The 14,469-nt window shown below is 53.5% G+C and overlaps 4 protein-coding genes across 4 annotated transcripts; 2 read left to right on the forward strand and 2 right to left on the reverse strand.

Annotated features, from left to right (window-relative positions):
• Positions 1 to 8: 8 nt before the first annotated feature.
• Positions 9 to 2,165, forward strand: BBA_06114 (uncharacterized protein; the record flags this gene model as incomplete). Its single annotated transcript, XM_008601211.1, has 1 exon — positions 9 to 2,165. The coding sequence occupies one exon, from the start codon at positions 9 to 11 to the stop codon at positions 2,163 to 2,165; it is 2,157 nt and encodes a 718-aa protein (XP_008599433.1).
• Positions 2,166 to 2,868: 703 nt separating this feature from the next.
• On the reverse strand, positions 2,869 to 4,107 carry BBA_06115 (RNA recognition domain-containing protein; the record flags this gene model as incomplete). Its single annotated transcript, XM_008601212.1, has 1 exon — positions 2,869 to 4,107. The coding sequence occupies one exon, from the start codon at positions 4,105 to 4,107 to the stop codon at positions 2,869 to 2,871; it is 1,239 nt and encodes a 412-aa protein (XP_008599434.1).
• Positions 4,108 to 4,949: 842 nt separating this feature from the next.
• BBA_06116 (CAP22 protein) lies at positions 4,950 to 5,746 on the reverse strand (the record flags this gene model as incomplete). The annotated part of the gene is made up of 2 exons (XM_008601213.1): positions 4,950 to 5,365; positions 5,428 to 5,746. The coding sequence occupies 2 exons, from the start codon at positions 5,744 to 5,746 to the stop codon at positions 4,950 to 4,952; spliced, it is 735 nt and encodes a 244-aa protein (XP_008599435.1).
• Positions 5,747 to 10,615: 4,869 nt separating this feature from the next.
• On the forward strand, positions 10,616 to 14,338 carry BBA_06117 (Sts1 protein; the record flags this gene model as incomplete). Its single annotated transcript, XM_008601214.1, has 5 exons — positions 10,616 to 10,694; positions 10,797 to 11,619; positions 12,483 to 13,201; positions 13,317 to 14,032; positions 14,318 to 14,338. 5 exons carry the CDS (start codon positions 10,616 to 10,618, stop codon positions 14,336 to 14,338), a joined length of 2,358 nt encoding a protein of 785 aa, XP_008599436.1.
• Between the last annotated feature and the right edge of the window lie 131 nt (positions 14,339 to 14,469).

Raw genomic sequence — 14,469 nt, forward strand, 5'->3', positions numbered from 1 at the left:
AGAACGATATGGCATCTACAGAACAGCAGTTTCTCGCCCTCTTGAGAAGCGACCGCATCCAGGACGGCCTCTTCGCACACCTCTCCACCGGCGACGCCTGCGCCGTGCGGCAGTCATCCTCGGCCTGCTGCAACCTGCTCACCAAGCGCCTCTTTACCCGTATCCACGTCACCTTTACCGCGAGCGCCTTCACCAAGCCGTGTCGCGTGGCCGCCCTCGGCCGCATCGGGCACCACGTCGAGCACCTCACCTTTTACCTGCCGCACTCGGACGCGACCTTTCTTCCGCCGCTCGTACACCCGCAGACGGGCCAGGAGATTTCCTTCTTGTACACGCCGCACACGAGCATGGGCTCAGCGCTCACGCGGCCCAAGTACGCGAACACCGAGCTCGGCGACATCCTCACCCAGCAGTACCCGCCGCTATTCCACGCCGCAACCAACGTGCCCAGCTTCATCCAAGTGCTGGGCCACTTCGCCCGCATCCGCCACCTGACGGTCCGCTGCCCCGGCCAGAACCCGGCGGAGCGCTACCGCCGCGATATCGTCGACTACGCCCTCATCAGCCTGCGCATCGCCGTCGAGCGTGCCCCGCTGACCAACCTGCACAAGCTGTCCCTCTCGTCGCTGCACCCCGCGGCGCTCAGCTACCTGCGCCACGTCAACGGCATCGGTAGCGTGCCGTCGGCCGGCCGCCGCTGGAAGCAGATTCGCAAGCTGCACCTGTCTGTCGAGGCGTGGGACTTTCACAATAGTGCCTCGCCGGGGCTTGACCATCTCAAGATCATTGACGACTACATCCGCGGGCTGGCGCCGCAGCTCGAGAAGCTCTCCTTTTCCTGGATTGGTGCCAGGGGTCCATGTCCTATCGCCCTCGCGGCCGATCCGCTCTTTGCGCCGCCGCGCGCCTCCCGCAAACTCTTCCACGAGGTCACCTCGCCCATGTCGCCGCTACCCGTGCGACCCCCGCGCGCGCCCATCCACATGCCCGCGCTGCGGTACCTACAAATCCGGAACACGGCCATGAACGCGCCGCAGCTGCGCCGCCTCATCGACGCCCATCAGGCGACGGTCAAGGAGTACGACTTTGAAAACGTCTCCCTGGCGGATAATGGCCGCTGGGACGACGCGCTCGCGCCCGTCAGCGAGGAGCACAAGTGGTCGCACAGCGGCCTCGTCCGCGCACCGAGCCGCTGCAGCCTGGCGACGAGCGAGAGCGCCGACGACGAGCTGCCCAGCCTCAGCGCAGCAGTCGCGGCTGTCGGTCGCGAACTGCTCGACATGGATTTTGGTGCCTACGGCTTCGATGACGACGATGATGACGAAAAGACGGTCATGGAGGAGGAGCTAACCGTGGAGATGGCGGCTGCGGGCACGCGCGAGGAGAGCACGGGCTTCACCACGAGGATCAGGAAGAAGAAGCGCTCCAAGCACAACCACCGTGGCCATGACCAAGATCACCACCGCAGCAAGCGCAAGCACAGCAGAAGCGCTAGCGAGCCGGACCACAAGTCGAAGCCGCCGCCGCCGCCCCCCCTGCCACGCTCGCACTCTTCCTCGTCTCAGCCGTCGTCTTTATCCCCTATGCGCCTGTTTCGACGCCCATCACATTCGTCGTCGTCGTCATCGTCGTCGCAGCGCAAGTTGTCGCTCGAGACGATTCACGTAGCCCCCGTCACCCTCTCCGACCCGTTCATATCGCCGCCTATCCTCTCCTCGGAGCCGCAGCCGGTGCTCCTCCAGCCAACAGTCTACGACCCCCACGCGCGGCACGCCGCGGTGTCGCCTGGCGTCGGCGACGACGACGACGGCATCACCGCCGTGCAGCGCAACCTAGAGCAGGAGGAGGCGCACCGGCTGCTCGCCGAGGACGCGGCAGCGCGCGTCAGCGCCTTGCAGCGCGCCAAGGAGGCTGTCATGACGAAGCTGACGCGCGAGTTCTTCAAAAAGCACAAGCCGAGTGATGGCGTCAGCGGTCACTACGGTCATGACAGCGCGGGGCCCAGCAATGGCGCGGTAGCGGCGTGTCGGTTGATGGCGGGCAGGGACCTCGTCGCCGGCAGCGGAAGCTACTACTACACGGGCAACAGCGACTTTGTGCTCGAGGACCGGTGCACAATGGACAGCCAGACGGCCATGGTGCCGCTCATGTTGAGCCGAGCATGAAACGTGAACGTCGATGTGACTGATTTGTGAAGTGGCACGACAGAAACGCTTTCAAATGAAGAAACGTGTGATGAAAACTTGTGAAACTCTCGCGACTGACGGCCTCGAATATTTGTGCTCTTTCTATCAGAATTTTCCCTTTTCTTTCGAATGCACATCATTCCTGTCATTAACTTGTAATCTTCCTAAATCTATTAGTTGTACAATCTTTTTTTCGAATATATGAGCGCGCTTGCTATTTATACATTTTGAGAATTACACTGAACCTCGCAATCTGTCCGTAATGAACCGACCTCAACGCCCTGGACGTAGTGTAATTTCCCTCGTCCTTCTCTCCACCCTGACCACCGGCAGCGCGTCCTGTGTTGATCGCAGTGCTAGCGTGAAGAGAGGCTACCTACTATGAACATGTTGTTTGGTTGCGTCGAGCGCAAATCTGACTAAAGTTTAATAAAATTACAGAGATGATTCCCGGTGACAGCGACCAAATGAATGTTGCCTAACAGTATATTGCACCAAACAATGTACGCTGTTGATTGAGGTATACATCCTCGGCCCAGTCAATGCGGATGAGCTACACTCCCCATTGCTAATCCAGTTCCCAGTCATGACAATTTTTCTCCTTCATATGCTAACTTGATACTTTTGAAATCGCTCAAAAATCGTAGAACATTTTATAAAAAAAAATCATTACCAACTCTCTTCAATCAAACGTCACCTTGGAACCCGTATGCTCAACCACCCTGCCCATCAGCCGCGCCGTCTGAATATCCTCTGCCGTCTCTGCCTTTTTGTGCTCGTGCCGTCTCCCGTCGCCACCATCCTGGCGCGGCCCGCGCTGTCCGGCCGCGTTGGCCGGTCTGTCCTTGCCGAAGCGCTTCCTGTAGCGCGACTGGTCGTCCTCGGCCAGCTCGAGCTTGAGCTCACGGCCGAGCATGCGGTTCACGTACCACTTGCGCGTCTTGAACTGTTTTTGCTGCTTCTGCTGCTGGCCGCGCTTCTTTTTGGGCTTGTCCGCGTCCTCGTCCTTTTCATCACCATCATCACCATCATCACCATCGTCATCGTCGTCGTCGTCGCCGCCGCTGTCGTCCCGGAAATCGTCCTCCGTCTCGACAGCCTCCTTGATCTTGACAAAGCCCTTGACGGCCCACGCGGCAGCTTCGGCCTCTTTAAACTTGACCCAGCCGTAGCCCTTGCACTTGCCCGTGTCTTCAAACGTCGCAATCTTAGCCCACTCAATCTCGCCGCACTTTTCAAAGTTGCGCCGCAAATCGTCCTCGGTCGTCTTGAAGCTCATGTTGCCGACAAAGATTTTGCGACTGGCATTGGGGTCCACGGCGGGCTTCTTGGCGCCGCCTTTTCTGTCGTCCTCTTTCGCCTCGGGCTCCTTCTTCGGGCGGCCCTCAAACGACGTCGAGTCCTTGATCAGCAGCCGGCGGCCGTGCCACTCCGTCTCTGACAGCGCAACGGCGGCGACCTTGCCGCCAATGTCGGAGAAATCGACGTACGCGAAGCCCTTGTTGGTGGCCGGCTCGCTCTTGTCGCGGCCGGGCGTCTTGGACAGCGGCAGCTTGACGCGCGTAATCATCTCGCTGGTGAGGACGCCGCCCGAGTTGTCAATGAGCCACTGGCGCAGCTCCTGCGGCGTCACGGTGAAGCGCAGGTTGCCGATCCAGACGCCGTGCTCCGAGCGCGCCGCCTTGTCGTCCTTTTTATCCTTGTTCGTCGTCTCTTCTTCTTCGAGGTCGTTGTTGTCGTTGTCCTTTTTCGCTTTCGATGTCGCGCTCTTGCCCTTCTTCATCGCACGACGGGCGCGCTTCGACGGCGGCTCGGGTGCCGCCAAGTCGACTTCAATCTCCTCGACATCGGCCTTGCGCTTGGCAGAATTTGTCTCGGGCGAGGCGTCCACGGGGGACATTTCCTTGTCGTCGGATGACATTGTATCAACGCAGAAATCGACCGTGAGCTGAAAGGACTTCTATATGCAGTTGATATGCCCTCTGTAGAATATGCCGGCTGATAACCCGCAAGTTCAAGCACTTTGGCAGAAATTTTTCTGGGTCCGGTGCCGATAAGGCTTATCGTGGGAAGGGTCCTCGAGCACCTCGACCACCACTTGCGCCATTGATAGCTTGATAGTCACTTCTTTCTGTATTGAATTAAAGTAATGAGAGCTCTCAAATAGACATGTACAAATCTCATTATACTGTCAAATCCCAATTGCACATTTATGGCCAGACTCAACACTACTGCGCGTTAGGCTATCAAGTGTGGCGTAGGGGCAACTGTTGTGGCGGTACCAGAACATGTGGCTGATCCCATGATGCAGTATCCGTCCATGCTAACAGTTCGCAAAACTCATCTTGAATCGCTTTTCAATATTCATTAAGGGTCAAAGTCAGCTAGGTGCTGGTAGTGGGGTGGATCAAATGGTATTATTAATATGGCGGAAACCGGCTGCTGCTTACCGCTGGTTCACTGTACAAGTAAGCCAACTAACTCGAAGCACGTAGCGTGCCATACATCTCACATAAGAAATAAAGTCGCAAAATTCCTGGAATGTTCAGACACCAATTGAATAGCAAGGGTGACGGAATAAAAGTATACTAGCATCTCTCATCAAGTAAATATAGTAAACTTGTAGTAGAGTAAATGACAGAGACCAATTACATGAACCCATAAATTCGTGATACATAAAGGAGAATGACAGCGAAAGTGCTGCAGTATCAAATATTCTTAACAGTACACCATCGAGTAAAGCCATCACGGGTGTGTACATATTTAACCCAGAAGGTAAGCTGCAGCAATCAAGCCACCGACAGCGTAGGCTGCTTGGGCCGTCACAGCCGCAGCGGCGTTGCCGGTCGTCGATGAAGTAGCAGCGCTGGAGCTTGAGGCGCTGGCGGACTGGGAGGAGGAACCGCGACTGCCAGAGGTCTGCGCCGCTGTGGCAGAAGACTGAGAAGTCAGAGTTGTAGAGCCGCTGCTGCTGTTCCGCGAGGCACTTGGGGTGGCCGTGGCACTGCTGCCGCCACCAGCACCTCCGGTGGCAGGGAGAGAGCGATTGATTGTGGTGGTGAGCTGGCTGACGTCGGTGGGACGAGTGACATCGACCGTGACGCTGGCTACCTCGCTGGTGGCTGCCGAGTTGTATGTGGTGCTGGGGAAGCCGCACACGGACAGAAGCTCGTCAATGTCTAGATGGCAGACTTAAATTAGCTATTGATTGCCGAGATATATCTAGTGCTCGGCCACGTACCCCTGAGATCGTCGCTGTCGGCGCGGTTGTCGCCGCCACGCCCGTTGTTCCTGGTCTGGTGCATGCAGTCCGCGCAGAGAGCGGCAATCTTGCCGACGTCGAAGCTCTTGTTGGTGCAGATGCACTGGTTCTGGAGGAGATGCTCGTCGCGGTCGTTGTCGCTGCGCAGGTCGACGTCGCAACGGTCCGAGAGGGTGCCAATCGGTCTGCAGATTGTCTGGCAGGCCGTGGGCACGTCGCCCATGTCCAAGTCGACTTGCGCATGGGTGGCAAGGACGAACTGGGCAATGGCCAGAGCGATGGTACTAGTGTGACGCATATTGTGTAACGTGAAGAACGGGGTTTATCTGATCTTGGGCGATTGGGCGATTGGAATGAGACGGATTGACAATGAACCTCAACGAGGAATTGGCAGCATTAAATAGAGGAAATTGATAAGTGTTTAAGAAAAGTACGTACCATGTCACCCATCCGCCAACACGTCATGGAGAATGCAATTGGGGAAGAATGCTGATAATGTGGATGTCCGGGGTACAGGGTTCTTTGCTCCTTCCCGCCATTTTAATCCTTGTTTCATGGCAAATTGTTGGAGACTGTGTGAGACTCTACCACCAAGTTCATTAATTTTTTCTTTTCTTCACGGCAGTCGAAAGTAAGCACTGGCGTTGCTTCGCCACGATCCGATGCGCGGCCCCCAAGAATAGAAAATCTTACGTGTGTTGTCGGATTATCTTGCAAGTTGCGATGGGTTCCGGGTCATCGCGGTTGTTCAAAGTGCCTAAATAAAGACGCCGATCATCCATCTGCCCAACTGCAACAAGGGGGGTGGAGTCGACTCACACCATCTTTTGTCGCCAAGGCTGATTTTAACTTGTCCTTTGCAATGCCATTGTCACATTGACAACTGGAACCCCGCTCAACAGGCGCAGCTCCTTTGTCCAGCCACAAAACGGATATGGAGAGGTCCTGGTTTGTCTTGGTGCCTGGATGCCTGGATGCCTGGTAATTGTAAGGCTTTTGACATTTTGACAAGAATGCAAAAAGCCAATCCTGGTCGACTCAGCCAATCACTAGCAACACTGGTCTTGCAGCACCTGTAGATGCAGGTTTGCCCTCCAGTCCACTGCCTTTTCTACTTGGCTCCAGCGTGTCTGAACCGGCGATGTGGCTTGTCGTCATCACTACTGGAATACTACTGATATACTAATAAATCCTTGAGCGACAGAAAGAGACAGCACGCGGGCAATTAAGGTAGACCAATCACAAGGAGGCAGCCAACTGGGGCTCAGGGTTGCATAATCTACTGTACATGAATAGTGCTTTATAGCATTAGCAGACAAGGGTGGCCAAAAATAGCTGCCAGCTCACTGTATAGCCCTTCTGACCAAACAATTTTTTTTTGAAGATTCCTATTTTACTAAAATCGGGTTTGAGACCGAAAGCAATGCCTTCTTGGCTATGCTATCTATAGTCAATCAATACTCGTAGGAAGTGTGCCAACTTACTTGTGCCACTGTTTCATTTCCGCGGCAACATCCGTCCATTGACTTGTAGACTATCCGTTAGCCGTTAGGTAACTATTAAAATTTAGCGACCCCACGTCTTCCAAGTTGTTCGTGTCATGACCCTTTTTGTCGCCGTCTCTGCCTCCAGACGCTTTTTCGACTACTTGTATAGATATCGTCTATGCACGCTCTGATAGCTTTCATCAGAGGACAATTGAGGATTGCTGCTGAGAGCAATTGTGCTCGCGGGTGAGGGAGAGGCGGATCAATGTTACACCGCTCACGTGTGCTCGCGTGTCCTTGACATACAATGTGACGCGATCAACAAGACAATCCAGCATGTCAGAAATCTGATCAACTTGATCAAAGCAACCCTAGCAAATGTTCGCGGTCGATGTTCGAAACTCTCTGCGCCGCTATGGCGGATTCCAGCATCGACGCCGGTTAATTCTCGACGATTCCTAGAAGAGCCTGATATTTATAGACCTGGAGGGTTTCATCCTGTATCGCTAGGCGATACCTTTAATAACAAGCGATACACTGTCCTGAGAAAATTAGGACACGGACAGTATTCCACAGTTTGGCTTGCCAGAGACTCGAAGTAGGTCGCCTGCTGTTGAGTCAAATCAGGTTGCTAATGTCGCAGATGCCAGCGATATGTGGCGCTAAAACTGCTAAGGGCTGCTTGCTATGGCGGCTCTCACGATATTTTTGAGCGTGAAAACCTCTCGAGTATCTCGGAGGTGTCTCGGAGAAGCTCTCATAAAGGCCACAAAAACCTACTGCATCTCCTTGAACAATTCAACCACAAAGGGCCCAATGGAGACCATGTTTGCCTTGTATTCGACGTGCTAGGGCATCATCTCGACTTTCAAACCGCCAAATACAAAGATGGAAGGTTACCTGTAAAGGCAGTGAAAGAAATCGCGAGACAGCTTTTAATGGGGCTGGATTTTCTTCACAGAGAGTGCGGCATAATTCATACAGGTGTGGCGTTACACATCACAGAGGAACCGACTTGGTTTATCACTAATTTAGCAAATAGACCTCAAGCCAACGAACATACTGCTAGAGTTGGAAAACCCAAACGAGACCATTTCGAAGTACCTCGAATCTGTCCCTCCACGAACGGACGAACGCCAGGATGGTGCGATAGTCCCACTTCGGGAGGTAATCACGACACCGCTCGTCTCCGACATAGCCTCTCTGCATGTTAGAATAATTGACTTTGGCGTTTGTACGTGAATGTCAACGTTTATAGCCGAATAATCGTACTGACTTGTCCTTCCTTAGCCTCCTGGCGGGAAAAACATCTGTCAGATCTAATTCAGTCATTCGCGCTGAGGGCACCTGAAGTCACCATCGGCGCTCCATGGGATACTGCTGTTGATATATGGAGTCTTGGATGCCTCGTGAGAATAACCAAAGGTCCAAGCATGGTAAATACTAATTTTCTTGGCCTGGTATACAGGTTGTGGAATTTGTTCAAGGTATAGTTCTCTTCTCTGGAAATGCATCGGAAAGGGGAACATGGACCGCCGAGGATGACCATTTGGCAAGAATTGTCGAAATCCTCGGCCCGTTTCCGTCGAGCCTGCTTAAGAAGGGGCGGCACTCCGCAGATCTTTTTGATGAGCAAGGTATTATCCCCATATGTGTCGTAGTGCTTGGCTTCTTTGCTAACGTATTTGAAAATTCAGGGAAACTGATTCGGATTCCTAACCTCAAGGCAACGAGCCTTGAGCGCTTGCTCAACGGCAAAGTGAAGCCGTTAATCAAACCTGATGATATGCCAGATACTGAAATTGGTAGCTTCATCGATTTCATCAAAAGCATGCTGGCAATTGACCCGATGGCGCGAAAGTCTGCTGCAGAATTATTAAAACATGAGTGGCTTTCTTAGTACTGCACGGCTGTAAGAATAGTAATGGAACGCCGCACTTCAGACTCCCCCCCCACACAAGGCTCCTCACGCCTAGGACTTTCTCACCGAGAATCTTGTTCCTTTTTTGTTATGTTCGGCGAATTGGTGGAGGCCACGGGGCTGAGTAGCACCGAAGTCAAACTGGCAGTTTTTAAAAATCTGAGGAATTTGCGTGCTCTTACACATATATGGCCCGATCGAGCCCCAAAGAGTATAATCCTCGACAATTAGTAGCATAAATAGGAACTACGGCTTTCAGGCGGCTGTTCTTAGCGCAAGTCAAGCAAGAACTTTCCGGGGTCTCAAGGCATTGAATACAGACCCCGGGAAAAGCCGTCGATAGGTTGCTAATCATGGGTTTAACTCGAAGCGGCTACATGTACTGATTCGAAGGTCCTCCCTCCCCAGCACATCTTCACACCGGTTCAACATCAACAGTGTGCTCTTCCACATGGACCGCTCGGCCGCCACATGGACCAGCGTTCCCTTCATAACTAATCATACGGCAGCCTCACAACATGTACGGCCATAGCCGAGTGCCAAATCTGGATCCCGTCTGATCTCCGAGCGATAACCACTCGAGCGCCTGAGTAGTAGCTGGGTCGGTGACGACCAGCGAACTCCGGGTGCTGTACGTTTTTTGTCGGACCCTCCTGTATTTTTGCAGAGGTAACACCGTATTCTTTATTAGTCATTCGGCCACTGGTCCTGAACCTGCAAGCGATGTTACCGACGGGATTGTGAGTGTGATGAAGACAACCTAGTGACATATTTGAGCAAAGTGAGCCGCGAGGGTTGCGACTGATGTAGCCTCATGACAGTGGCTGGTATTACAGACGGGCCGAGTAAGCGTGGCTGGTTGGTATTCAGAGAGCTACCTTTTTGGTCGGTATATGATATGCACAACTTCTCCGAGTGTATTCCAGATGTGACTGTCAGTCTTGAGCGAGATGAGACCGAGAGGGGATCTGGAGGGATGCTGGCTGGGGTGACCACGATGAATGTCATGGCGAGCCACAGTGAGCCACAGTGGCTGCAGCGCTGAATTGACGCCAGAGCAACTGCCGTGAACTTGTAGCCGCCGGAGGGGCGGGGGGAAGTCTCGGCTGAATAGCTTGCTTTTTAGCTCAGTCCAGAGCAATTGACTGGGCAAGTATCGACGAGGTACTTGGGTATAACTAGCTGGTTACGGAGTACTGAGTAGACACATGAAGATCATAAATTTAGCGTGCGATGAACAACCCTTTCTTGCCTCGATTTGTACTGGTTAGTAAATAGCCTGCCACCTGCTTTAGCCTTTTAATACAAGTTAGGCCGTCACGTGTGCCTTGGGCCTTGGCTGCCCCAGAACTTTTATTACCATGCCCCTCGAGCGCTGTGAGTCGCTGCGCAGTGGCTTTTCAGCGTCCGCTCGTCCAATTGTCACCGCGGCAAACCACGCTGCTCCACTGCAAAAAGCCTCTCACAAACCAATCCTGTTGCCCTTGGTCGCCAGCCTTTTCAGCCCTTTTTCTTCTCCCTCTCCGCTCTTTGTTCCGTCCGGCAACTGTCGACAGACTCACCAGTGCCCGCTGCCATTCCATCACCGCAGTGTTTCATTCTCATCGTTTGTCCGCACCGAGGAGCTGAGGCGAGAAGCTCACGCTCATCCCCTGTCGCTGCCTCGCCGCTCCTCACACCCCGAACTCAAGCACATCGTCAACGCAAGCGCAGCCCCGAACCTCAGTGGCTACCCCGTCGTCGTCATCATCGCTGCACCATGAACATTCTCCTATCACCGCAGCCGTCTGTATTTCCCCACCACCACGAAAGTCCTCGACAGTCTCCTCAGCGATCTCGTTAGTCTTGTTCCTTCTCTCCGTGCCAGCCATGCCTTCCGTCTCCGCCCGTGCACTCATTCCCCATGGGTCCGACGTTGATACTAACAATAAAAACCCAAGAATCCCCCTTTCACAACATGGCCAACCGTAAACGAAAAGCCGACGAGGACGGTGATGGCGACGAGAATATGTCGCCCGTCAATTCCCCAGCCGTTCAGCCACGAAGCATTGCCAGACCGTCAAAGAAAGTACGATCCAACGAGATAACCGGTCGGCCTCTCAACTTGCCCAGACTCCTTGAAACTCTTGATACCGACCAACTTCGCACTGTCCTCGAAAGAATATGCGAGACGCACCCTCAGATCGGTCACGAAGTCGTCACGCAGGCCCCTCGACCCTCTGTCGATGCTGCTCTTCAAGTCTTGCGTCGTTATCAGGATAAACTCAACGGCTCCATCCCTTACGGGAACAGCAGCGCCGAGTATACATATTTTCGGGTGAAGGAAACACTGATAGCTCTTGTCGATGCCATTGCCGACTTTACGCCCCAATTTCTGCCTCCCACTGAGACGCAGCCAACCAAGTCCCTAGAGTTCCTGGACCAGGCCACCAAACTGATTCACCAACTGCCCGACTGGGAGCCTCAAACCTATCGCCACCACAAGGACGGTGCTTACGACGACATCTCCAAAGCCTGGGCCCTTGTCATGAACGAGGCTGGCAAGCGAGCTGGCGGCTTCAACCTCCACTCCGACGGCTGGGACCAGGCTCTCAACAGACACAATGAGCAGTCCGGCGGCCGATTGGCTGAGGCCATCTCCGCCATGACCAGCAGCGTTGGTTGGATGGGTGCTTCGCCCAACCAACCCCCCAATGAGCAAAACTCCATTCTCAACCAACTTATGTCCGGCGCTTACGGCTCACCCGTGCGGGTCGGGCCCTGGTAAACAAGATACCGATCTGCAAAACACCGAATTTATAGCACATAATGGCCGTCACATAAAGATACCAAGCAGATAAGGGCACATTTGATATGGCACCAGCGGCATGCATGACACGACACACTTAATGAGATTTCATTTGGCATCATGAACACTAGCATAGACATTCTGGACTTACTTTTCTGCGCATTACGGGATGTTACCGGCGTTTGATTTTCGGTATGATTCTTTTCCCATTTCGGGAAACAGTCGGTTTCTTTCCAGGAACTGCCTTTTCTGCTTTTTTGTTTGTGGATTGTTGTTGGCTTATTATTTCCTTTCCTTTGTCACTTGAGGAGGCGTAAATAGCACAGACTTGGTAGAGCTCTCTTCTATGAGACTATAAATACAATGGCTCTGTAAGTACTCGCCAAAACATTCTTAGTAAGAAATTCTAGATGCATTGGACCATGCAGCACAATGTGCCAAATAAACAGAGCATCATTCCATCTCTCAATGCTTTGTCGTGGTGCTGGGTGGATATTTAACTCACCGGGCCCGAGTCGAGAGGTGGCGGTACGTACCGTCGGCCGCCACTCAGAGTCCACTCACGTGTTTACCTGTCAAGGCGCACGACGACGTGAACGCGACTACTTGCAACAACCGCGATTATCGACCAACGACACGGCAGCGGCCAAAATACCGTTTGCACTGTCTGGGTATTCAGTCAACTCTTCGATTACGCTCAATAATAATTCTTGATGCTGTGTTTTTCATTTAACTCATAACATGCCTGCGTACGTCCCGCACCACGTCCGCCGCGAACGCATTACATTACTGCTATTCACTTGTCCTACTCACACGCTGACTTATTTACCTTTTGCAGGCCAGGCGACCAGCATAAGGCATGGGCCAACCCATATGAGGAACCGCGGCCTCGCATTTCAGAGTGGACCGCCAAAGAAATTGCCACCATATCGGTCCGCCTCGACAAGCAGCTCGGCCCCGAATACATTTCCTCGCGCGCTGGCCCCGGCGGCACACGCGTGCACTACCTGACAGCCGAGAAGTGCATCAACTTGGCCAACGAAATATTTGGCTTCAACGGCTGGTCCTCGTCCATCCAAAACATCCAGGTCGACTTTGCCGATGAGAACCCCCAGACGCAGCGTGTCAATATTGGGCTGAGCGTAATTGTGCGCATCACGCTGCGTGACGGCACCTACCACGAAGATATCGGCTATGGCTCCATTGAGAATGCGCGCGGAAAGGCCATGGCCTTTGAAAAGGCTAAGAAGGAGGGCACCACGGATGCCTTGAAGCGCACACTGCGCAGCTTTGGCAATGTTCTGGGCAACTGCATATATGACCAGGACTATGTCAAGCAGGTGACCAAGCTGAAAGCGCAACCTGTCAAAAAGTTTGCCCAGGATAATTTACACCGGCATGCAGATTTTGTTAAGAAGGACGCGCCAGTCATATATACAACGCCAGAGGCTGCGACGGCCGCATCAGCGTCAGGGTCTAGTTCTGATCCGTCGTTTGCATCAGCGGCAGCGGCAGCCAAAGCAGAAGCTTCAGAGTCATTTGAGGACTTTCTCGGCGGTAAGTCCCTGCAACCTGAATTTAAACAAAAGAATGGGACTCAATCAGTACAATGGAGATTCCATATATGACAGTCGATGACATGGCAGCGGCGCTGACTGACCCTTCATGCTAGAATTCGACGAGGCAGACTTTTGCGTGTCTGAGGAGGGTCATCCTGATGAGGTTGTACTGCCAGTCACAGCTGCGCCTGCAGGGCCGCAGACAAGACAGCAATCACACCAGCAACAATCCCATAAAACTGCAGCGCACACCATTCAACGCCAACAACCACCTCAGACCCCGAACCCCCAACATCAAAGACAAACAGCAGGCCCTGGTGCACCGGTGGCGCCTCAAGGTCCTCCAGCAGAAGAGCCGGTAGCTGCATTTTTTTCGGCACGGGCCGTCACAACAGATGCGACTCAAGGCGCAAGCATCCCGCCCCATAAGCAACAGCTCTTCAATCCCAAGGCCGAAAGCCCCTCAATACGAAAGACGCCCGGCATCGACCATTCGTCATCGAAACCATTATCACGTTCTGGACAGCACGTCCCGGCGCCCAGCCAGACTGGAGGATCGTCGGCCGCCACTCCTAGTCGACCGTCGGCAGCAGGAGGACCGCATGGCGGTGGTGGTTTGGTTGGCCCTGGTGGACATGCCGCAAAGGGACACGCCATCAACCCTAGCCTGGACATGGCGCGCAGGATCGGGGCGCCGGGAGGTCCCCCGAGCCCACTGGCGAACAGGAACTCGTACAAGCCGCCGACGATGAAGAGACCGCTTGGGCAGGGGGAGGGCAACGCGCCGCGGGTGCCACTGAGTGAAAGGCCGCCCAACGGACTTGTGGAGGTTAGTAGTGCGGGGCCAGATGGTCTTGAAACGAAGCGTCCAAGGATGGTATAATCATGGTTCTTTGTGGCAATTTGTGCTCAAAGGCTCATTGAGGTAGTGGCTGGTGACTGGGTGACTTTATGATGAACTTGTCGGAGTTTCTGATGGCGTTGGGCTTTGATATCTATTCACATTGCAGATGACTATTGCTGTGCGGACACGTGCACTATTTAGCGAATGTTGTGCTCTTTGTCTTTATTGTGTTTCATGTATCAGTCTAATAATTATGACATTGCCCACCAGGCCTCTGGCATAAAGGTGTAGTCGTTCAAGGTGTTGAGTCCAAAGTTTTGCATCGTCGTATCGAACCGCGTGCTTCCCAAGTCTGTGAACATGTATGAGCAAGGAACAAAAAAACATACACAAAGACAGGGCTTTTTTTCTTATTCAATGGC

This window comes from Beauveria bassiana (assembly GCF_000280675.1).
Source record: "Beauveria bassiana ARSEF 2860 unplaced genomic scaffold BBA_S00017, whole genome shotgun sequence".
Classification (NCBI taxonomy): domain Eukaryota; kingdom Fungi; phylum Ascomycota; class Sordariomycetes; order Hypocreales; family Cordycipitaceae; genus Beauveria; species Beauveria bassiana.